Below are 23,149 nucleotides of genomic sequence, written 5' to 3'. Positions count from 1 at the left end.
CACCAGAGCACTGCATGTGTCCCCAGGCTGCAAAGCATAGTGGGAGAGGCCACCCTCCTAGCTGACTGAGTTACTTCCTGCCCTGAAGTATGGCTTCCCTGGATCCTTGCTGCCACCAGCACTCTTTCTATTCACCTTTTATCCAATCTTAAAGGGAGAAGGCCACTGGAAAGGACAGTAAATTACACCAAAGTTCAGAAAGGTTGGGCCAGTCATGACAAGATGAGAGTTAAAGACGAGAAGATGTGTCTTGTCTTCAGCTGTCCCTTCTGTGGCTGCTTCCCCAGTACCCTGATCCCATTCCTGTCTGTTTGCCTCTGGCTTTAAAAACAAGTTTTTTCCCAAAAGAGCAAACCTGGGAGGCCACAGTTTCAGGCAGCACCCCCAGGGCATTCAGTCAGAGTGTCAAAGAAGATATGCAACATGTTATCATAACATCTCTGCACTGTACCCAAGGTCACATTTGTTTTACGGATATGAAAACTGGGCTTCTAAGAGTTAAGTATAACTAGTGTGTGTGTAGGAAAAATAATTTACTTTCTTTCCTTCTAAGTTCTTCTGGCTGGTCTAATATCAAATTGACATAAAGCAGATTCACAGGAGAAAATAACTAAATTTATTATATGTGTATTTATGAGGTTTCCCTAAGAATATGGGACCGAGGACACACTGGGCAGTTGAGGTTTACATGCCAGTCTGCCCAAAGGAGATGTAGGCAGTGGTCTGGGATTTCAAAGGGAAAGCAGACAATTCACAGGTAAAGGAGAAAGAGTAAACATACTGTAGACAAATTCTTGCTGAGCCACCAGAAACGGGGACATGGGGAAGTCTAGCAAACAGACTTAGCTCATTTGCTCTCTGTCTGCCATACTTGGTTTACCTTATGATGCTAAGGTGCTGGCTCCCTTCCTTTAAGGTTTTCCCTCTGAATCTTTGACTCTCCTCCTTACTTGCTAAGGGGGAGAGTCAAAGATTATTTCTGAGTCTTTCGTTTCTTAAAAATAACGAATTTTAAATAATCAATAACCAAAAGACATATAATAGGGTAGCAAACTCTGCATCCCCTCACTAAGCATGGCCTAATTATCTGATATATTAATATAATATGTGTGGTATAATACATAACATACACACTAATATGCAACATATACATTACTAAAATATACAGTGTCTATTCATACATGAGACATTTATTGAATGGAAAGCCTGGATGGAAACTAAATATAATGACAAGATCCACTAATTCCCGTAAAGAGAATGAAAAACCCAGATAGTTTCACGGACTTTGATAGCCAAAGTCCATGAGCCAGGTATGGCTCGAAAATGTAAAACACATTTGTTTTGTCCTCCTGCTATTTTAACATATTTCTGAAGCCCTAAGGGATAATTAAAATAGGGATAATTAACATTAGAATCAGAATTTCAGTTTCTTATGAAAAAGTAAATCTGGCTCCTCTGTGTAGTGACTGCTCCTTCAGAGAAGTGCGTGCTCTTGTGTTCGCCCAGCACCCACCTCTCCCTGCTGCCTTCCTGACTTGAACCGAGGTCAGCTGTCATCTCAAATTGTGACTGAACTGAGAATGTTCTTACCTCTGGCTCATGCCGTTCATTTTGATGATCTGTTTGGGCCCACAGGATTATGCCACCCTCGGTGCATTCACTCTTTTTGAAAAACTTTATTTAGAAATAATTAACAAATATACTTGTATATATTTAAAGTGATTACAAAGATCAAGGCCATCAACAAAGGGAAAATCTGAAAACTGAGGCACTAAGTCTCAAATAAGTGCTAACGTTCAGGCAGCAGAAAATCATCACAAGTACTTTCTGTCTGGGGTTGCCCCAGTGTCCCTAAAATCAAACCCATGTGAATAACTGCCTCTTCTGCATACTCTCAAATTCAAGCTGGAAACCAGTCATATTTTTTTAATTAAAATTTTTTTCTCAGTTATAGCTGACAAACAATATCCTATCAGTTTCAGGTGTACTACAGAGTGATTAGACATTTACATAACTTACAAAGTGATTCCCGCCTCCCCCCCCCCCATAAGTCTAGTCCCCATATGTGCTTATTACAATATTACTGACTATATTCCCTTCACATCCCCATGGCTATTTTTATAACTGCTAATTTGTACTTTTTAATATCTTCCTTTTTTCCCTCATCCTCCCAACCCTCTTCCCATGTGGCAACTCTGTATCTGAGTTTGTTTCTGTTTTGTTTGTTTGTTTATTTTTTGTTTTTTAGATTCCACGTAAAAGTGAAGTTATATGGTATTGTCTTTGTCTGACATTTCACTTAGCACAATATCCTCTAGATCCATCCATGTCATCACAAATGGCAAGATTTCCTTCCTTTTCTATGGTTGAGTAATACTGTATACTTTTGATGTGAAAGGTAAATGTTTTTTATTTTCCTTAAGCCATTCAATTTAATTATACAAATAGAATGGTGCCAAACCAAATACAAAACATGATCACTGGGTAGAAATAACTTCTCCCCTTCCTGCTTTTGAGATTTAAGTCCACTCAAAAAAGTTTTAACAGTTTTGAGAGATGCTGTTATTTTGCAAAATGTGCTTTTTGTTTCTTAGCCTATGTGTAGGGTCATTTAGGGAGCAGCCATATTTGCACAGTAAGTCTTTTTGTGGAAAGTTCCTCTTGCAAGAGACACTCCTTTAGTGTTTTTACCTTACCGCATCCCAGGTGGCAGCAGGATGGAATGCTGTAAAAGGTGAAGGTTATCAACTGCCGCTCATAGTACTCTGAGAGCTTCAGTGTTAAAGTGAACAAATCCTACAAAGGACCAGCGTCAACACTACACAGTTCACATCGCTGGCACAGACCTGGTGTTTTTCTTCCATAGGATCCAGGATACTTCTCCCAAGGTTGTTTTCTTGCCTCCCCAGTGGATGGAGGAGAGATGCAAGGAGCTATTTTCTTTTGCATGTTTCTCCTTTAATTGTCTTTCATGTATGGATTAATTAATTCATTTAAAGACATTCATTAAGGACTACTGTGCTAGACCTCATCAGAACTTCCTTCTGGGTGTCCACACATAAGACCAGGGGCCTCAGAGGTGGGGGCAGGAGGGACAGAAAAGAAATGAGTCATGCTCAGCAGCAGAAAGGAACCTGCAGACTCAGGGCGACCTCTCAGGAAAAGGCCTGCAGCCTATGGACAGTTCACCCCTCCCCACCCACTGCTTCCTTCCTCTCACTGCACCCCCACTCCTGGGTGCAATGGAAAGACTCAGGATATTGAGTTCTACTCACACTTGACCTTGGCCAAGCCACTCAGCTGCTCAGATGGTGGTTCCTTTTTTATGTAAAAGAAGGCACTTGACCAGGGGGCTTAAAAGTTCCTCCCTGTGCCAAGAGGCCTTAGTTCCAGGCTTACTTGTGTCTCAGACTGATTTTCCAGCTCTCCCAGCAGAGCTATTTGCCCTGAAGCAAGTGATGTTGAACTTAGCCTGTGTCATTCTCTACAATGGGCCAGTTTGTAAATCAAATGAATATTTTAAAGCTTTCTGCAACTGTGTTTAGTTTCTACAAAATTCCTAGGACTCCTTTTATACATTTGTGATGCTCGGAGGAGGCCTGCATAATGATTAAAAGCATACTCCAGCTGGTTGTCCAAGCTGAATCCTCAGGCAAGTGACTGAATGTCTCTTGCCTATTTCCTCATGTGTAAACCCCAACCCCCGCCGCCCCCCCCCCCCCCGGCGCCACACACACACAAAGGGGTCTCAGCCTTTTAGGGTCGTGAAGATTAAGTTAATAAATATGTGTAAAGTTCTTTGTGTTCTGGCTGGCAGAGTTTGAATGTTCCGGGAATGCTAGCTATGTTGACCATTATTTCATTATTATTTACAATTATAGAAAAATAGCAGAGGCATAGGGACAGATTATGAATACCAAGCTGGCAAATCCAAAAGGTAGTGCCCAGTGTACGAGCTGGGGAGAGATTGAGATTCAACCATTAGATTTCCTTTTTCTTAATCTTCAAATGTTTGTGATCTTAATAAAACCAGAAGGCCTTCACTCCACACTGCAAAAGCATAGCTCAAGCTACCCGTCTTCCTGCCTTACCAGCCACTCATCCTTGGCAAATGGCTACATGGACTTTTGCCAACATTGCTCCACTGACGTGGCCCTAGTGAAGGTGGCCATTAACCAGCTGGTAAACCTCACGGCTTCTACTTACTCCTGCCCCCATCCCTCTCTATCTTGCTGGTGCGGGACAGGGTACATTTCCCGGAGGGTGGAAGGGAGACCAGGCTCTGTACCTAGAGAAGAAAAAGGTGCTTTGGCGGAGAGGGTAGAAAGACTTCAACACGCCAAAGTTAGAGTCAACAGGGAAGTTTAATAGAAAACAAGTAACACTTCACAGATAGAGCGTGGTCTTCTCTCAAAGGCAGAGAGTGAGAGGGATCTCAAGTGTTCAGGGAATTCAGTTTATATGCCGTTCTTTAGTTCCTACTTCCTCTGGTATGGACATACAGTGAGGAAGGGGAAGGAGAAGAGTATGTAGCCTGAATGGCCCACTGGCAGTTCCCAGCCTTTAAGGCATAGGTTCCCCTTGGTTTTAGCCATAGGGAATGAAAAATTTTACTTGTGTAGGGCACCCCTTAAAGATTGTTGTTCCTATTTTCCCTTCCACAGGTGTGGGAAATGAGTCGTTAGAAACCCCAATAGAAATCTTCCTTTGTTCTGCAGGTATCCTCCTGACTGGACTGCAGGGCTGATCAGCAAATTGCAGTCTCTGAATATAGCTTGATTAATATTTTAATTCTCTTGCCTCCTCCCTGTATTAACCTGATTTTTTCTCCTAAGTTCTAATGCTCACTTCCTGCTCCCATGCACAACCATCATTCCCATATCTCTTAACTCTGATTCAGCAGAGCCAAAATGAAGTCACCTTCCTCTCAAACATCTTCACTATGATCGCTACTTTGGTTTGGAATGCTATCAGCCCGTCACTAAGCTTGAAGTCTCAGTTCCACTTTTGCCCTCCTCTCACCTGTCCCTGTAGCAGCCCTAAGTCAGAACCCATTATCTCTTGCTTAGATGACCCACCTTCCCTCCCCTCCCTCCCATCACATGGGCTCTGACCTGTCATTCTCAAAAGCATCCAGTGACCTCACATTGTCTACTGAATACTGTCCAAACTTTTTATGCTAGCACTGAAACCTCCTAAAAAAAATTGACCCTACCCCAATCTTTCCATGCAACCTTATTTCAACCTTCAGATAGACTGAAGATCTATGTCCAATCATGCATGTCACATGGCCCTTGGTGCCCAGAACACGGTAAGCGTTCAGTAAATATTTGTTGAAGAGGAAATAAATATGACATATAGTCAAATAGCAACTGTGACATGCTAAAATTCATGAAGAAAAAGCTTCCTAAATATTTGTTCTTCTCCACAGAGGCTAAGAAGATGACCTTTCCTTTCATGCTTGTAAGAGGAAGAAATTGGTACATGTGCTTTTCTTGCAAGGTTGAAGTTTTCACTTGAAGGGAGAAATGATTTTGGGTGCTGGGCAGAAGGTACTCTCATAATTACGAAAACATTTGACAGGTGCTAAAGTGTAATGTCGCTTTATAGGAGGGCAATGAAATGATAAATTATAAGGACCGTTTAATGATCAAAGGGAACATTTTTTTTTCACTCTTATCAGATTTTTCTAATAAAAATTCAATTCTTATTTGAAGCGAGTTCTTTTGGGAACTTTTCCAGTACAATTCCAATTTATTTTTTCATTAACTGTGAGCAATTCTTTTATATATATATATTTTATTTTAAGCCCATGGTAACAAATCCACATTCTGCTAGAAGTTTCAGAGTTCAACCCCCAAATTTCTGAAAATCACTCTCTCTGTTATTGCTGAATGGCAACATAAATGAGGCCAGTCAGATAGGATTCAGGTTGGAAAACTAGAAAGCTGATTAAAAATAATAATAATAATAATAATAATAATAATAATATCACACAGGTGATTCCAATGAATGCTAAAATACAAGAGAATTTACCCACGTGATCTCATGTTTTGGGTTTTGGGAAAATGAATGGAACAAGGAAATTATGATCATCTTTATTAGAAATAGATCATTTGTGCCCTTTACATGCAGATTTTAAAACCTGCATTGAAAAGTCACACATTTATCAAACTGTGCCTGGTTGGGCCTCTGGCCGCTTGGATGAGGCTGGAAAGCTTGGCTTCTCTACCCTTTCAATCTGCCCAATTGTCTTAAATTCAAATTTCAGAATGAAAGTAAGTACAATTCCCTACTTCTCTTTCAACTGGATGGCTATTAGGAGCAGAGAATAAGAGAGTACATAACATAAACTGTGCCTAATCTAAAAAGCATGCATCTGTCTTTGATTCCAGAAAGATTTCAGTTTTGCTTGTGAATTTTCACAAGAGCTCACTGTGTCACAAACACAATCGAGTTCTATTTGTGTAGATCTGGTGACCCTCCTGACCCCTCCACTCTGCCCTGCATGCAGAATCATGTGCTGGTGAGTCCTGAGAAGAGCAGGAACCCAAACCCACAGCCTCATGGACAAGTTGAAGTTTGTCTGTCCCCATCCTGTAAGCAGCACTCCCATTGTCCCACCCAGCTCGGCCCCAAGGGCAGATCTAGCACCTGCCTCGCTTGAGCCTCTGTTGTTTCTCACACTTTCATGGACTCACGTCCTTCTGTTTTCCTCTCTACCCTCTGGCTTCCTCTTTGTTCATGGCTTCCACTTACACTATCCTCTGTTTTTCTGCTTCTGCCCTGACACTGAATGAGACTACCAGTCTTTGATTTGAAGAAGAGATTTGATAGGTTCTGATTGTTCCCATCCAGGTTAAATCATTCTTTCCATTATGGCAAACCAGCTAATCTGTAAATGGCTTTGACTTGGGCAGCTCATGGTTGCAAATCAGAACTTTTGATTATCTATCTGTCAATCTCTATATCTATGTATCACTTGATTAATAATAGGAAAATAAGTACTCAATACATTTAGCATGTTTGGTGTGCAAAAGCTTTAGATAACACAGAGTCCTCAGGAGGAACCAAAATTTCTTGGTAATGAAAGGACAGGGCAAACTCTTCAATTGGTGAAAGAAGTCAGCATCTGAGGAAAGAAAACCTAGTGAGCAGGCTGAACTATGACTCAAGGCTATGAACCAGGCCTGGGAGCCCAGAAGAAAAGGAAGGAGAATCCAGCCAGCACAAGATTTGAGTTTCTCTAAATGAGGCCTCTATGCTTGTAACTCAACTGTGTTCAGGTTCTTTATATCTCTCGTAAGATTGTTCTTTGGGCGCCTAACCTTGGAAGGATTTGATGACATCCCCTTACCTCCGTGATAATACGTGAAATTTGCCCTTCAATTCCCTTCCCATATGGAACCCAAGGCAGGTCACTCTCACTTGTACCCTCGAGAAGCATCTGTTAAGAACACAAAGAAAATTGCTGTTCAAAAACTTTTAAAAGAGAATTTTTTAAAAAATTGATTTCCTAAAGCACTCTGTGGAGATTGTCTTGAAATGTTTTATGGGTACGTCCATACATAAGAATTTATATTCAGAGGACATTCTGATTTCTTACACTATTTCTACTTCCAAACTCCTTATATAGAGGCTGACTTGAACGAATCTATTGAATGGGGTGTTCAGAATTCTGGAAGATTCTTTTCTCTGAAAAGACACCTTAGTTCTCACTACAGTTTATTTCTGGAGTGATATGGCATTTTCAGTTGCATCTGAGACAATAATATTAGAACATTCATTTGCTAAAGAAAATTGTTTTTCTCTACTCTCCTTTACCTTAGCTCTGTGATTTTGATCCTAAGCCAGTGCAAAATTTAAAGTAAGAAGCAAACCAAAGCAAGGAGCAAGTGTTTACCAAGTGCCTCTAGTAAAGGTACATAAATGGGGCATATAGCAGCAGCTCAATAAAATTTTTTTGGTGATCTTAAGACCCCCCTTTTTTTTTCATTCGGGTAAATATATTACAGCAACTCTCTAGCTGGTATCAATGACATAAGGACTCTTCCACTCTTGAATATTTTTGTTATAACATTGCTTTTCTGTTCAGAAACCTTCAGTGCTTTCGTCTCAGCAGAGCCTGAGGTCCAAATCTCCTGCAGTTTCTATGACCTGCCATATTGCCTACAATGCTGTTCACTTTCTGCTGTCCAGCTGCCATGAATACTTGAGTATGAGCTACCCTCTCTGTGTGTGCATGCCTTCTCATGTAATACTTATTTCCTTTTTCCCTACACTTGCCCAAATCCTACATCTATTCTTTCAGGCTCAGAGCAAATTTGTCCTCTTCTACGAAGTCCTCCTTCATTCGGTCAACAAACACTTGCAGAGTAGTTCACATGCCTACCATATATTGATGAATGAGGTGGTCCCTGCCCTCACATAGCGTAACAGCTGAGTGAATGAGGCAGATAAGTCAGTATCTGACTATATTGGCACTGTCCAGGTTTGTTCACTTAATAAAACACAGAGAAAACAATAATATTTGTCATGGTTCCCCGGGCTTCTTGTAACTGGAGGGTTCCAGCTGCCCCAGGTCTGACCCAACCATTCCAAAGCCTGGGAGGAGCCAAAGCTTGCCCTTCCTCTAACTCAGGGTGATAAATCCACGTAGGAGTAGAGAAAACATGTGGTGGGGCCCTTTCCCATGCTTAGGGGCAGGGAAGGCTTCCCAGTGAAGTGGCATCAAGCTGGATCTTGAACATTTGCTAGCTAAAGAGGGCGTGGAGTGGGGGTGGGGTCACTTGCCCCTGGTGTGCGCCTCTTCACGGAAGGTGGGAGTGTTTGGGTGGCACGACTCCATCCACTTGAGGATCAGAGGCTAGAACGTGGCTCTAATGTCGGGCAGGCATGAGACGCGGAAGGGCTTAGGTATTCCTCCGACCGGACTGTGGACTCCTTGAGGCTTGAGACCACAGTCTACAACTCTGTGTCTTCAAAACTGCTTAGCAAATAAGGGCTCAATACAGCATCCTTGACAGAAAAGTCTCTCTTTCCTAGTGACAGTGTCGTGATGGCTGCCATGAGACAGGTGAACAGTCTCTCTTCTGAGCAATGTGAATGTGAAGGCTTTGTAGCGTTTGTGTAAGTCCCACTAGAGTGGAAAGATCGGACAGGCTTACAGGTCTTCACCCCTCCATGTTTCCTGGCCCAGATTTTGGTTTCGCTTTAAAGAGTGCCTAACATGGGTTTTATTCTGTCGCTGGTTGGTTATTTACCGGTCGTCTCCAGGCTCATACACTGCTGCCTCTCTGTGGTCTGCTCTGTGATACTGGAGTTGCCCAGGAGCTAGGTGCTTGGCTTGCAGGAGCTGGCTTTCTGCTGGCATCTGTCAATAGCAGGCACTGATTGGAAATCAGAAAGCAGAAGAAGGAGAGAAATGTCTGGCTTCTGTCTCCAACAGTGTGGCAGTTGCTGGGGGGTGTTGGCAACAGCTGCAGGTGGAATGGGGGTGGGGTGGTTCCTATCTCCAGCTGTCAAGGCTCAGGCTGCATCTTTTCAGTGGTCCAGGACCAATAGCAACGGTCATGAGCAGACGCATGCTCACGGTGTCTACCCAGGGCCATCAGCAATCTCTGATTCTTGGGTTTCCATTCTGCTTTTTTTTTTGCTTTTCGCCCCCCTTCTTTCTTCATTCAGCTGCTCCAATACCTTTGTAACCAATCTATTGTATAACATTCTGTCAAAAATACCTACAATAGTTTCTTTTTTCCTTTTTTTTCCTTTTTCTTTCTTCCTTCCTTCCGTTCTCTCTGGTTCCTGATACCTACTTGAAGGGGTATGTTCAGTTACCATAAAATAGGGTAAAGAAGCATAGGCTATGAAAAAGGTGACATAGATTATGTTGTACAGATACTTGTAACTCCAAATGGACTAATGATTTGCAGTCATGGTCCTAGGAGTATTACTCAAGGAAAGGTTTTTATCCTGTTTGAAATGTACTGATGGAGTAGGCCAGTTGAACAGCTCCAATTGGTTTTCTGCATGGAGGGATTTCAGATGCAGAGCTGTCGATCCACCATCTTTTACAAGTACCAAATTCAGAGAGGAAGAAAACAAAAAGAAAAAACAATTCCCAAAGCACTGTAATTCGCAGGCACACAATTCTCTTCCACTGTGCCACCTTTAATGGTGTGGCTAAGTGTGATCCTTTCAAGCCTCTGAAACAATTTTGGCCTTCTCCTACCGTGAGGCATGGCCAGTGGTTCTAACAATGCCTGGAAAAGACCCTGTTCTCAGTAAGGCCATTGAATTCTCTTTCGTTTGGGGGTTTTCTTGAAAAATTTTAGCAATGTCTTGTACATGTATGTAAACATCACTAGCTGTAACACTTAGGTGTAGTAAGATCTTATAATTCCGTAATTATGAAACCACACAGCCCGGCTTTTGTTTGAATAACCTGAAAAACACATCTACCTCAACAATTCCTCATGCAATTCCTTTTGTTGCCTTTACAGTTGAAAAAAGATCCCCTTTGAGATAGTAGCAAAAACTAGAATCACGACATTTATAAACACTCATAAATCATGCAAGTTTGATTGCTAACGCACAAGGTGACTAAGTAGATGAGAACTGAAGACCTTGTGCTTAATTTCTTACAAGTTGATTGCTGTAGGCATGGCTCCACCAACAACTACTTAACATCAAAGTGATAAAAGGAAGAGATTAACTTCCTGTGCATACTCTGCTTTTGACTCTGATGTCACTTCTAGGAAGCCTTCACTGATCAATGGTCTCATCTTATCTTCCATCCTAGTAACTTTCACCTTATGGCACCATTTTGTGGGTAATCTTTACCCACCTCTTCCACCCATCTGTGAGCACCCTGTGCTTAGGCCCCAGCTGCTTCTACAATGTCACAGGCACTCAGAAAATGTTTGTAAAAAGGATAGCCACCATGCAGCAGTTGGGTTGGGGCCAGAATATAGAATAAAGTTACAGGCAGAACTTCTTGGCTAAGCACTTCCCCTATTTCCACTGATGTGTGAGCTAAAGGCCTGGAGAAGGCAAAAATGGAAACTGCAGAGTAGAGAAGAAACCAAAAGGGAATGATAGAGCAGGAGAATCATCATGGAAAAGAGAAAGAAGAAACAGATGGGACTCAGTGGGATTTGGAACAACTGCCTTTGGGGGTTTATTAAAGATACAATAGACTTAGTTGGTAAATCCAGGATTGCATGTCCTGCAAAGTTAGGAGTCTAACTCATTCTAATTCATATCTTGGAGGTACTTATCCCAGGTCATTTCAATTTCTAGACTTTTGTGAGCTAAAATGTCAATAGTCTGTGACAAGTGTAACTGTAGCACCAAAACCTGTCCTTCTGCTGCCAGATGGAGTGGGAAAAAACTATTAGAAAGGACCCAAAAGGAAGGCAGTTGTGTTTTTTTCCTCCTTTTTTTGTCTTCTGCTGTGGGTTTCACCACTAACCAGCATCCATGGGGAATTCCTGCTGTCTTCCTGAATAATCGCACTGCGTCTATATTTGAAGCTTATCCTTTTCGGCTTTCCTTTCTCCTCTGACATATGCCTCTGCTTATAGAATGTTGGTGAATATTTTCGTTTCCTTCCCTCATAGAGAGAGAAAAAAAAGAAGGTGGAAAGAAACAAATCTTTTTAATATTCATCCACTCAACAATAGTTTGTCAGCTGCTGAAGATGGGACCAAGGAAACAGCCCTGGATTTGAATTCTGGTTGGATCACTTACTTACTAGCTGCTTAAATGATCATTCCTATCTGCCAAATTGATCCCTCAGGGCCTCAGTTTCTTCCTCTGTAAAAAAGGGTTAGTAACTCAACCTGTGCTTTTGGCCAATCCTGTGGACATGGTTTGGTGGTTTTCTCCATTATTTGTCAAATGGCAGTACTTCATCTGCAAGAAGGAGTTTGCTTGTCATTAAGAACACTGTATCACAAGGCCTAGGATTGTCCATTCCCAAGAGATAGTTCAGGCAAGATATAACAAGCAGTGGATCAAAGGTTTTATCTTGGAATGGTCTCAGTTTTTATTGCTTACATCTGGTCATGAAACCCTTTGCCAGCTTGCTTCTAGGAAATGTCTGTCATAGAACACAGGAAATCTGGCTCTCAGGTACCCAAAAGCAGACAGAAAAGTTGTTGTTCAATGTCATGGCTGTCGTGCCTAAGTCACGCTCATCACGCTGGGTACTGAATGACTCTCCTTTTGTCTGCTCCCTCCAAATCAGAGGGCAACCACAGGAGGAGGGGAATTACATGTCTCCTGGAAACTTTAAAACAATTCAACACCCATGAGAGAAATCTCACCATGGGAAAGCTGAGAAACCCATGCATGTCAGAACGGATTATTAATTATTGTCATCACAAGTCAAAAATAAAGGAATTTCACTGGGGAAAAACACCCATTCTGATTGATGATTGTCTCGTAAGAGTTTTGAATCTTTGACTATTTTCTAAAAAGAAATCTCTTACTTTGGAAGCTTAGCAGTAACAAGGATGTTTCCTTCACCTAGGGCCCCAAATTCCCTGTAAATATTAACTTGAAGAGTGGTTATGAGGTTTATTGCACTTTCTGGTGTTTGAATCCAAACTTCACACTTATCAGCTGTGTGACCTTGGACAAACTCTGAGCTCGTTTCCTCATGAAAAATGGGGATTAAATGTGATAACTCAGTTAAAAATCTATAAATGTGCCTGGTTTATAGTTAAGGATCCAAAAGGTGATGTGCCCAATGATAGTTACCTTTATACCCAATGGCAAGTCTTAGCACATGTGGATACTAAGAAAAACGGCTGACCACACAAGGTTTCTATAGGAGATTATCTATTTGGTTCTGAAGTTAATCTGAAACTTTAAGAAAGTGATAAAGGACAAGGGGCTTAGGTGAAAGGGGTCAGGACAGCGTGGTGTTGTGGCAAAATCAGGTTTTAGCACACCAAAGATCTGCATTTAAATCCTAGTTGTATTTCTTGTCCCTAGTTGCTTAAGCCAGTCTTTCCTGGGTCTCGGTCCCCTCATCGGTAAGTCGAGGATAAGGATGCCTGTGGCTGGGGGTGTCGTGACAGACAGAGACATGCGGTGAGGTACCTGAAACGGAGGGCCCTCAGGAGCTATTGTTAAATCAGGGCGGGAGCCGCCGCCGGGACCTGTCACCAGCAGCGCTACCCAAGGAGGAGGCCCGGGAGGGAGTGGGACCCGCGGCTGGGGGACGGGGCCGGGTCGCGACAAGAGGCGGAGGCCGAGAGCTCCCGGGGCCTTTGTTGGCCTCCCGAGCTGCCTCCGCACACGCCGGGGAGGAGTAAAGCCAGATAAGGCGGCTGGACGGCGAGGGGACACCGAGCGCGCGGAGCCGGAGACCGAAGACATTTAACGCGTTCCGGATCCCGCCGCGACAGTCAGCGGAGGTGGGTGAGCTCTCACGAGAGTTATATAGGCTGCGAGACCGCACCCCTAAATGACAGCCGGGCGGGCCACTGACGCGCTCGGCTCAGCCGCGTGGAGTCCCCGCGGACGGCGCGCAGCCCGGGCGGCCAATGGCTGGAGGGGTCGCGGGCGGGGCGGGGCGGGGCGGCCGGCGCTCAAGAGGCGGGGGCGGAGCCGCGGCGGCGGCAGCGGCTTCAAGAACAGCCTCGGCGGCGGCGGCAGGACTAACAGCACCGGTGGCGGTTGAGGGGCTCTCGGCTTCCGGGGCGCGGGCAGCCACGAGGTACTGATGCAGGGCGGCCGAGGGAGGGGCGCGCGGCTGAGGGGCGCGGGGCTGAGGGGCGGCGCTGGCCGCTGGGCTCTGAGGCGCGGGGTCAGGGGGGATCCACCTGCTGGTAACGGAGCCGCCCGCGCCGAGAGCTGCTGCGGGGCTGGCTGGGGCGCGGGCTGGGCCGCTCCTTCAGCGCTCGCCGCCGCGGCCCCTCGGTGCTGCGCGCTCTGGTGACCCTCGAGCTGCGTTCCCGGCGCTGCCGGGCGCGGTGGGGCTCGTTGACTTTGGGGCGAAGTGAAGGGAAGAGTGGGTTTGGGGGATCGGTGGGGGGGGGCGAGGAGGAGTTGCCGGGGGCGGGACAGGGTTGCCTGAGGGCCGGGCCCGGCTTCGGCGCGGCAGCGGAGCCGCGGAGCAGCGAGGCGGTCCCGAGCCCAGGGGCAGGGACTGCTACCGCTGGGACGGAGCACTCGTGCGGCCGTGCTCGGGAATTTTCCCCCAGGTGGGACCCGGCGACGGCCCGCCGGGGGAGCGCCAACCCCCACTAGGGCACGGGCCCCTGAGCAGGAAACTGCGTATGGGAGCCTCGGGTCGCGCTCTGGTGATCCCACTAAGCGCCCCAGGCGGGGTCTCAGCGTTTTTCGGGCGCCAGCCCTCCTGCCGCTCGCGCGCCCGCTTTTATTGCTCGCAGCGTGTTTCTCCGGAGCTGGTTTATCGCCGACGATCCGAGTTGTGAAATATGAGCAGGCACAATGTGTGTGTTTAACGCTTTCTGTATATTTGGCTGATCTGCTTTTGCTGTGGGACCAATTATGATCAAAGATGATGACAGCGTTGTTCGTTTGAATGTAGAACCCAAATTTAGAAACATGTGGTTTATGTTTCCTTTTCCGAATGTTTTAAAAAAATAGTTTTGCTAACAGGTTACCGTGGCATCGGTTTCTTTAGCTCACACGTGTAAGTCTGAGCACGCACTGGACGATGAAATTATGTAAACTATGTTAAATGGAATTATTAATCTTTTTATAAATGTAAAATAAATGAATTTTAACATAATTGCGGTTATAAGGTTTTATAGTTTGACTCTTGGATTTCATGATTGTGCCTTTCTTCAGGAACCTCTGTCCTGTCTGTGGGATGGTAGTTTGCCAAGTATTCAGCAAAAGTGTTCTCTCAGCCATGGAACATATTGAGTATTTCAGAGAACACTTTAAAATAATTTATTATCTGATAATAAAATACAGGACTGCAGCCCTTAAACATCTGTTAATAAAACCGATTTTTCAGTCTGAGATCTAGCGTAGAAGGTTCCTTTTAACTCTGTCAGGATGGAGAAGATGACTAGTAATTTTGGCCAGTATTGTTTTCTGTTGTTAACAATTCAAATGTGTAAAGTGGTAATCTCAGACTAAAATTTTTACGAATGTGGACACTTGTAAAAGTATGGGTCACTCTGTCTTACTTTAGGTAGTCAGTCCAAAGGGCTCCTAATGGTCCAGCCTGTGAACCTTCTCTTCTGGTTTAAGAGCATGGAGACCTTCAGTTTGATCTTGCTGGGAGCCTTCACTTGCACTGTGCAGTTCATCTTAATTAGTTTGGAAACCCTCATTAAAAATGTATGACTACATTCTTACTGAGTAAAACGCTCTTATATTTCTCTTGCAGAATTTTGGATCTTATTTGTTAGTAGAATTCATTATAAGTCTCTTTTTCAAACTAGAGCTTAATAACTTCCTGGATCATCCAGTATTTAATATTCTTAATGTTTTCCACAAATTATCAATAGTATATCTGTGGTCTGCTTTGAATTTACAGTTCTTAATTGTCTCTTTTTATACTGAATTTTATCATATGGACTTTATTTGTATTTAATAAAGCTATATTTTAAGATATCCTTTATTTTAAGATTCTCCCCTCCCCCATTATTATTAATTGACTGTTTACTGTAATAACCTTACACTTAGTTCTTTTACTAGGACAAAATCCTAGTCAGATAGGACTAAGTATATAGCAACAAAAAGTTACACACATTTTTAAATAACACCACACCAAGATTAAAATTCTTTGTTATATAATTCACTGAATTATCACTCTTCTTTTTATAATCAACACTAATTATTAGGTGCTTATCAATATAAGACAAGCTATCAAGCACTTTATGGAATTTAGTTGAAATTAGTTTCTCTATGAAGATTTTAAATTCTAAACTGTAGGCATGGGTGTATTTGATGTTAACTTGTATTAACTATACAAGGTGAATAACTGGGTTTAGAAAACAGTGATAACTTGTGAGAAAATCTTTGAAGTTCCTTGTTTTCGGATAGTAAGAGTAATAAGCAAAGAAGTAGTGCGGGTTCAGTGCTTCTAGAGTGTTATACCACAGTTTGAGCTTCTAGCCAAGGAGGGTTAACAGGCATGCCTGAGGGCGTGCATGTGGGGAGGGGGCTTAGCCAGAGGCTACAGGGAGTAAGAAATTTATTTAAAGTTTTAAGTTCAAACTTTGACATTTCCTATGAATCTTTTAGCTTATTTCGTAATAGACCCATGTTTGTTATAGAATATAAAATTTTTAAAAATTCACACTTAAACCGTTGGGTAAAGATAGCACTTTGGGACCATTCTTCAGTGTGACTTGAGATTTGGAGTACCCTGGCACTTCTGTTTCTGTCTCCAGGATGTAGGTGGCCTAGTTTGAGAGTCAAAGAGTGGTAGGTAAGAGCTTAGACTTCAGAGTCATACAAATTCGGGTTCTCTTTGGATTCATTTTCTTGTGTGTAAAATGGGATTAATAGGATTTTATGAAGATTTAAAACACAATGGACCCAGCACATGGGAAACCCTCAATTAGTTGTCATGTCTGTCATCATTATTACTAATACTATGACCTAGTGATCTGCCCTCATTGGTGGAGATTTCTCATAATGTTCAGTTTTGCACAGTAGCTGAGATGGTAGTTTCTAAATTGCTTACAAATGGCTGATTTAATCAGCCATATTCTACTGAGAAAATTGTCCCTTGGGCTTGTTAGGCATTTTTTGGAGGTGCATTAACTTACCCCACTAGAGTGTCATTTAGTATTTTGCCAAGTGTATCTTGTGATCCCCTTGAGGCCACCAGAAATCAATGCACATCTCAGAGTGGCTGATAATGCCTCCCAAGAATAGACCTATGCACATTGAGTGGACTCAAACAGTGGCTGGATGCAGTGTTTGGTTTTATTTTTAAAACAGTTAACATTTATTGAGAACCTATTATGTGGTAGGGACTTCATTTCATTCCACTTTCTCAGCATTTATGAAATGGACAGTGACCTACTGGATGTCCTGAGTTAAAGCAATGCTAAGGATCCTGGTTAGATGTCCGCATTTTCTAAATGCCTAAATAGTCCCAGTTTGTACCTTGAGAGTAGGTTAATCACTAGAAACACTGCACTTATTCTGCTATGATGATGAATAGCAATAATAACTGTAACCTTTTCTATGATTTTTGGTAACACGAAAGGAGCCAGGACAGGGTGTTCTCTCATTTTATGAATGAACTGGTAAAGGCCTAGGTAAGTGACACACTCAAGTCATGTAAGTAATGATGGAGCCTGATCCAGGACCTAGGTCTTTTGACCCTTATATGTTGTAGTCTGTCAGTTTTTTTTTTTTTTTTTTTTTAAAAACATGAACCGTTATTGCTCAATAGGAAAACTGAGGAGGGAGGAAGGTGAAGATTATGTTACTCAGGGACCATTGTGTGATCATTAGAGTTCTCAGCTTGGAACCTGTGGCTTATGTGTTTAATGAGCCCCACAATTTTGCTCTTTAAATAAGTAACCATAACTTTCTTTTCACGGTCAGAACCAACCAACGAGGAGGGAATATGTGTAGTTTGAATTGTTTTTTCCTGGAAGAGAAGAACTATATATATAATTCTAGTATATTAAATGACTGGTTTAGATGTAGGGATAATCTTTATAGATACAATTTAACCTCACCAAAAGTCTGTTTATAATGGTGACTAACAAATGAAGAAACCAATATTTTGCATTACTGAACAAGTTTTTCTTTCTGTTGTCCTCTTGGTTCAGAAGAAAGCCTGAGACATCAACCTATGAAGACTGTGAAGACAATTCTGAATAGCAGTTGTGACTGGTGTTGCTGTCAGACTTACTCTGCAGAGCATCTGAAATGAACCTCTCATATTGATTGTTTGGCCTAGAGCCAGGAATATTGGAGTCAGTTGGCTTCATAAACATATGAACCAGTGTGATGGTGAAATGAGATGAGGCTCCGAAATGGAACTGTAGCCACTGTTTTAGCATTCATCACGTCGTTCCTTACTTTATCTTGGTATACTACATGGCAAAATGGGAAAGGTAAGGAAAATATCTCTAAAAATGTACATGAAATATACTAGATTTTTTGCTTTGTTAATGGCGCAAAAATGTTTAGGTTAAATACCCCAGCAGTCTGAATGTTGCATGCTCTCTGCTGGTGGCCTGGCAGTTCTCTCTGAGATAAAAATGAAAAGGTATTCTCGAACAGTGGAGATAGAGAATTTCTAATTTAAATGGGGTTTCGTTTTTGATTTCTTGTAATTGCACTCGGAGGAACAGATACCAGTCAGTCGTTTATGCTGTATATAACAGCCAAGTTGAATAATGAAGACTTTGGCATTTTATTTTCATTATTAAACATCATAAATGTTTAATAAGCATCCTTGTACTGGATGTTGTATAAAATGCCTAAAAGGACACAATCAGTGCTTTTTTATGAAATTTACATACTGATTATACTAATAATTTTGTGCTGTTTAGTTAATAATTGAAAATGCATTTGTTGACAGATTGCTGTTTAGACAAAAATATTTATGAAGTGGGTGAGAAGTTCTGACTGGGAATTTTTTAAATTTTAAAAAATTGATGGTGTTTAGATTGTTGAACTTTGTTTTAAAGGAAGGTTATCTGCTCAGTGATTGGAACTATATGCAGGGATAGTGTTTTTTTTTTTTTTGGCTTTTTTTTTTTTTTGAAGAGAAACTTTGGAGTAAATTCCTACCCACACTTTTTACCTGTCTCATTTCCTTGTAATAATCTAAGGAATGTTAATGGCAAGAAGGGTGAAGGTGCTGAGATGAGTGCATATTTGGTTTGTTAGAGTAGTCGTCAGCACCTGGTTATTTGAAGATACTGTTGCTGGCATTTTATTGACATATAGGAAGATAAGTGAAAAGATGGATTGATCACTTAATTTTTCTCTGTGTATGTATAGATATGTGTATATCTGTGTGAAGATATGTATGTGTAAAGTAAGCCAATAGAAGAGAAAAATGTGCTCTGCTTTGAGCAAGTATGGTATTCTTTTTTTTTCTCTTTTTTTTTCCCCCATGAGTTGAGCTCTAATTTTGGGGGGAGGTCTTTGGAGGAAAATGAATGAAAAACTTGTTGAAGACCTTTCTTTTTTTGTGGCCAAACATATACATTTTAGATTTCATTTTTAAATTGTACCAAAGGGAGAAGATTTACTTGGGAAGAATGGCAAATAGTTAATTTAATCAAGCTATTGATTGTCTTTGGTGTGAACAGAACAGATGACTGGTCTTAAGAATCCACTTACAAAATAAGGGAATTGAGCATAAGAAGAGTGTACGGATTTTTTGTTTTTTTTTTTTCTTAGCAGGAAACTTCCTTATTCAGAGAGTTATAATAGAGAAACTTGACCCCTCTTCTCACTATGTCTTATTTAAGGGATTAAAAGTTTTTGGAGTCTGTGTTCCATTGATCTTGTTTTGTAGTAAGCATTATTTTGTTTGTATTGATCTGTCTTTAGAATTAAAATTAATTTAAAAAATATAAGATTCTTTTACCATGTGGTTTAAGATACAGAAATTCTCTTCTCTTTGGTTATCACTCCTCGAACAGCTCTGTAACCCTCCTGTGCATACTTGTAGGCTGTTTTTCTGCTTAGTGTTTTGTCCAGGCTCTTTCAGGTATCAACAGAGATCTACTGTTATGGTTATATAAAATCCACTGTGTTGTAATGCTGTCATTTATGTAATCACCCTATCTGGTGAGCATTTGAATTCTTTCTAGATTGTTCTGGCAGTCAGACAACTTGGATTTGCCAGAGAAGACCTGATTTCAGATGTTGCTGTATACCTATAAACCATGTGCTCTGATTTTTATTTTGAAAGCATAGTTCCCCATATCATTGATGTTGCTGGAGTAATAGTTTTTATTTTTCATTCATTCATTGGTCGCTTTCATGTACCTGTCCTATCTTGTGCCTTACACTGTATTCTATCCTACGAATACAAGAAGGAATAAGAAATTTCACATCTCTGAGAAATTCAGGGTCCAGTAGGGGAGATGCCTATAAACAAATAGGCTAGATCGAGATAGAAGCAATAACAATGCTGATCTTGTACTGTTATAAACCTATTACATATTACATTTATCTCATTCTCGTAACAGCCCTGGGAGGTATTATTATTACATCCTTTCTGTAGGTGAGAAAACCAAAGCAGAGTGGTTGAGACACTTGCCAGGGTCATATGTTAAGTTGTGGTAGAGTGAAGTTTGAAGTGTGGATTCCAGAAATATTGGTCTGTTGCCCAGAAGAGCAGACAGAGGCTACTAATTCTTGAGATACTTTACTGAGGAAGAGTAAATGTGAAGGCAGTCCCAGGCAGAGAAGGGGACAGTGGGCATGTCAGGTAAAGCGTCCTGTGTGTCCAGCCATGGAGTTCTGCAAGGGGTAGAGTATTTGTGCTTCAGATTTCTGAGACACTATTGTGATTGGCACATGAGATTCCTAGACACAGTGCAGTTCCTAGAAATATATCTAGTTTGTCATAGGTCGTTTACTATTTGGAAGCATTCATAAGCTGGTCCATGAATTGGCCTAAGTTGGGGAGGTTGTCAGGAACCCAGCCAGGGACACTGGAGTTTGGACCCGGGTACCAGTTCCAACAGGATTCCCATATGAAAACGAGGCAGAATTCCAAGTGTGTGGCATGCACAGGTTGTGAAAGTTGTAAAAGTGGGACAAGAGTCTTACTTGTGAGTGGGAGTAGAGCCTCTAATGACCCTCCTGCTTGGGTCAGGCATAATCCAGAAACTGGGCAAGACTGGGCAAGCAGTCATAGGCCCCTGTCCCTGGAGACATATAACATTCATGTATATATTGTTGTGTTGGGCATATGCTTTCATTTTTCTTGGGTATTTTTTCCTAGGAGTGGAATTTCCATGTCATATGGTAACTCTGCATTTAATTTGAAGAGCTGCCAGACTGTTTTCCAAAGCAGCTGGACAGTTATGTGTTTCCTCCAGCAGGGTGTAAGAGTTTTGATTTCTTCGCATTCTTAACAACACTTGTTATATGGCTATTTGATTCTACTACCCTAGTGGTTGTGAAGTGGAATTTCACCGAGGTTTTGATTTATTTCATGACTAATGATGCCTAGCATCTTTTTATGTACTTATTAGCTATTCATATATCTTCCTCGGAAAAAAGTCTGTTCATATCCTTTGCCTGTTTTAAAAAATGGGTTATTTGTTTTTTAAGTTGTAAGAGTTTTTTTTATGTATTTTAGTTACGAGTTCCTTATGAGATATGATTTGTGAATATTTTCTCTCTGCTTATGGTCTGTCTATTCACATTTTTGATGGTGTGCTGTGAAGCACAGAATATTTTAATTTTGATGAAGTCCAGTCTGTTTTTTGTTGTTATTGCTTGTGTTTTTGGTGTCATATCTAAGAATCCATTGGCAAATTCAAGATCATGCAGATTCTCCTATTTTTTTTTCTAAAATTTTTACAGTTTTTGCTCCTATGGTTAAGTATTTGATCCATTTTAAGTTAATTTTTATATGTGGTGGGTAGTAAAGGTCCAAATTCATTCTTTGTATATAACAGGTTGTTTTTCTCATACTGCTTTTTAAGATTCTATCTTTAACGTTATAATTTTAATTTAAAATGTGTCTTTGTTTAGCTCTCTACTTTCATTTTGTTTGGAACTCTTTTGGCTTCTTGGATCTGGATGTGTGTCCTTCCCCAGGTAAAGGAGGTTTTCAAACATCATTTCTTCAAATAAGTTTTCTGCCTGTTGTTCCATTAGATGTACCATAAATCCCTTAAGCTATCTTTTTTTTTTTTTTTTGCTGCTCTATTTGTTTTAGTTCTCTGCCCTACCTTCCAGGTCACTGGTCCTTTCTTCTGCTTCATCTAGTCTGCTGCTGTAAAACCTCTCATGTATTTTTCATTTTAGTTATTGTAATCTTCAGCTCTGTGTCTTCTGTTTGATGCTTTCTAACGTTTTCTATCTCTGTTGAAATTCTATGTTCATCCATTCTTTTCTAGAGGTTGGTAAACATCTTTGTGACTATTTGAATTCTTTATCAGGTAAATTACCTATTTTTGTTTCATTTAAGGTTTTCTTGTGAGGGAGTTATGTTTTTTTGTTTGGAGCATATTTCCTTATTTTCTCATTCTGCTTGACTCTGTGTTTCTGTGTATTAGGTGAAACAGCCATCTTTCCAAGTCTTGAACTGGTGGTCCTTGGAAGACTGGAGGTGTATCAGTCTGTTGTCTGTGCAGGGGGAAGCAGCCTGACAAGAACTCTCTCTCAGATTGTTTCATTCTCATGGGGCTCAGACGCATAAGCCCCTTTGGCAACTAGCACCAGGTGTTCAAGGGGCGACCCTGTGTATATTGTATTCACCTGCTAGGTCTTGTGGGGCAGGGCCACAGCAGAGGAACACAGGGCCAGGGTGAGCCTTCCCCACCCGCTGGGTAAAGCAAGGGCAAGAACTGTGGCAGAGGAGTACCAGACATGCTAGGGTGGGAGCAGAAGCCACAGGGGAGTGCTAATATAGGGCAATTGGTGCTGGCAAGGTGGTGAATGTCCAGATTGTGCCCACGAACACCTTTTTCCCCAAAGAGAGAATTTCAACAAACTCCTGTCTCTCTGGCATACACTTTAAGGTTAGTTAATGAATCTTCCTCGCATATGATCTAGGCACTTTTTAAACTGTGGCCTGTCTGCACTGGGACTGGAGTGTGAGTCTGTGCAAACCCTTGACAAGAAGAGTTTCAGTTTCCTACAGCCCTGGGTTTCCTGGATGTAAGCTCTGTTCTTTGTCAAAACCAGATATCTTGAGGGCTCATCTTTCCATTGTAGGTCCCAGGAGTTGGGATGCCTGATATAGGGCATGAATCCCTTGTTCCATGTTTGTGACATCCCTCCCTCTTGTGACTAGGGATTCTGGTGAGATTGTATCTCTGCCTCTCCTATTCAAATTGTGGACTTTTTATCCTTGGTTGTGGGAGAGCTGTTCTGATAGTTTTCGGGTCTTTTTCAAAGAGAATTGTTTCACATAGTATGTCTGTGGGAGGAAGTGAGCTAAGGACCTTTCTCTGCCACCATCTTGAACCCACTTTTATTTCAC

At 41.8% G+C, this 23,149-nt stretch overlaps 1 protein-coding gene across 3 annotated transcripts in view; it reads left to right on the top strand.

Moving 5' to 3' along the window:
- Window positions 1-13,620: 13,620 nt before the first annotated feature.
- MGAT4A (alpha-1,3-mannosyl-glycoprotein 4-beta-N-acetylglucosaminyltransferase A) overlaps window positions 13,621-23,149 on the top strand; it is an 87,224-nt gene continuing 77,695 nt past the window's right edge. For 2 of the 3 annotated variants that reach the window (XM_016143033.2, XM_016143031.2), the window contains exons 1-2: window positions 13,621-13,729; window positions 17,790-18,077. In XM_016143033.2, coding sequence (XP_015998519.1) covers window positions 17,984-18,077 — 94 coding nt within the window. In that variant the 5' untranslated portion in view covers window positions 13,621-13,729; window positions 17,790-17,983. The remainder of the gene's footprint in view (window positions 13,730-17,789; window positions 18,078-23,149) is intronic. The other variant, XM_016143032.2, reaches the window with a different exon arrangement.

This window comes from Rousettus aegyptiacus, unplaced genomic scaffold, assembly GCF_014176215.1.
Source record: "Rousettus aegyptiacus isolate mRouAeg1 unplaced genomic scaffold, mRouAeg1.p scaffold_m13_p_7, whole genome shotgun sequence".
Taxonomy (NCBI): Eukaryota; Metazoa; Chordata; class Mammalia; order Chiroptera; family Pteropodidae; genus Rousettus; species Rousettus aegyptiacus.
Note: the sequence above shows the minus strand (reverse complement) of the source record. Positions and strands in the feature narration are given on the sequence as shown.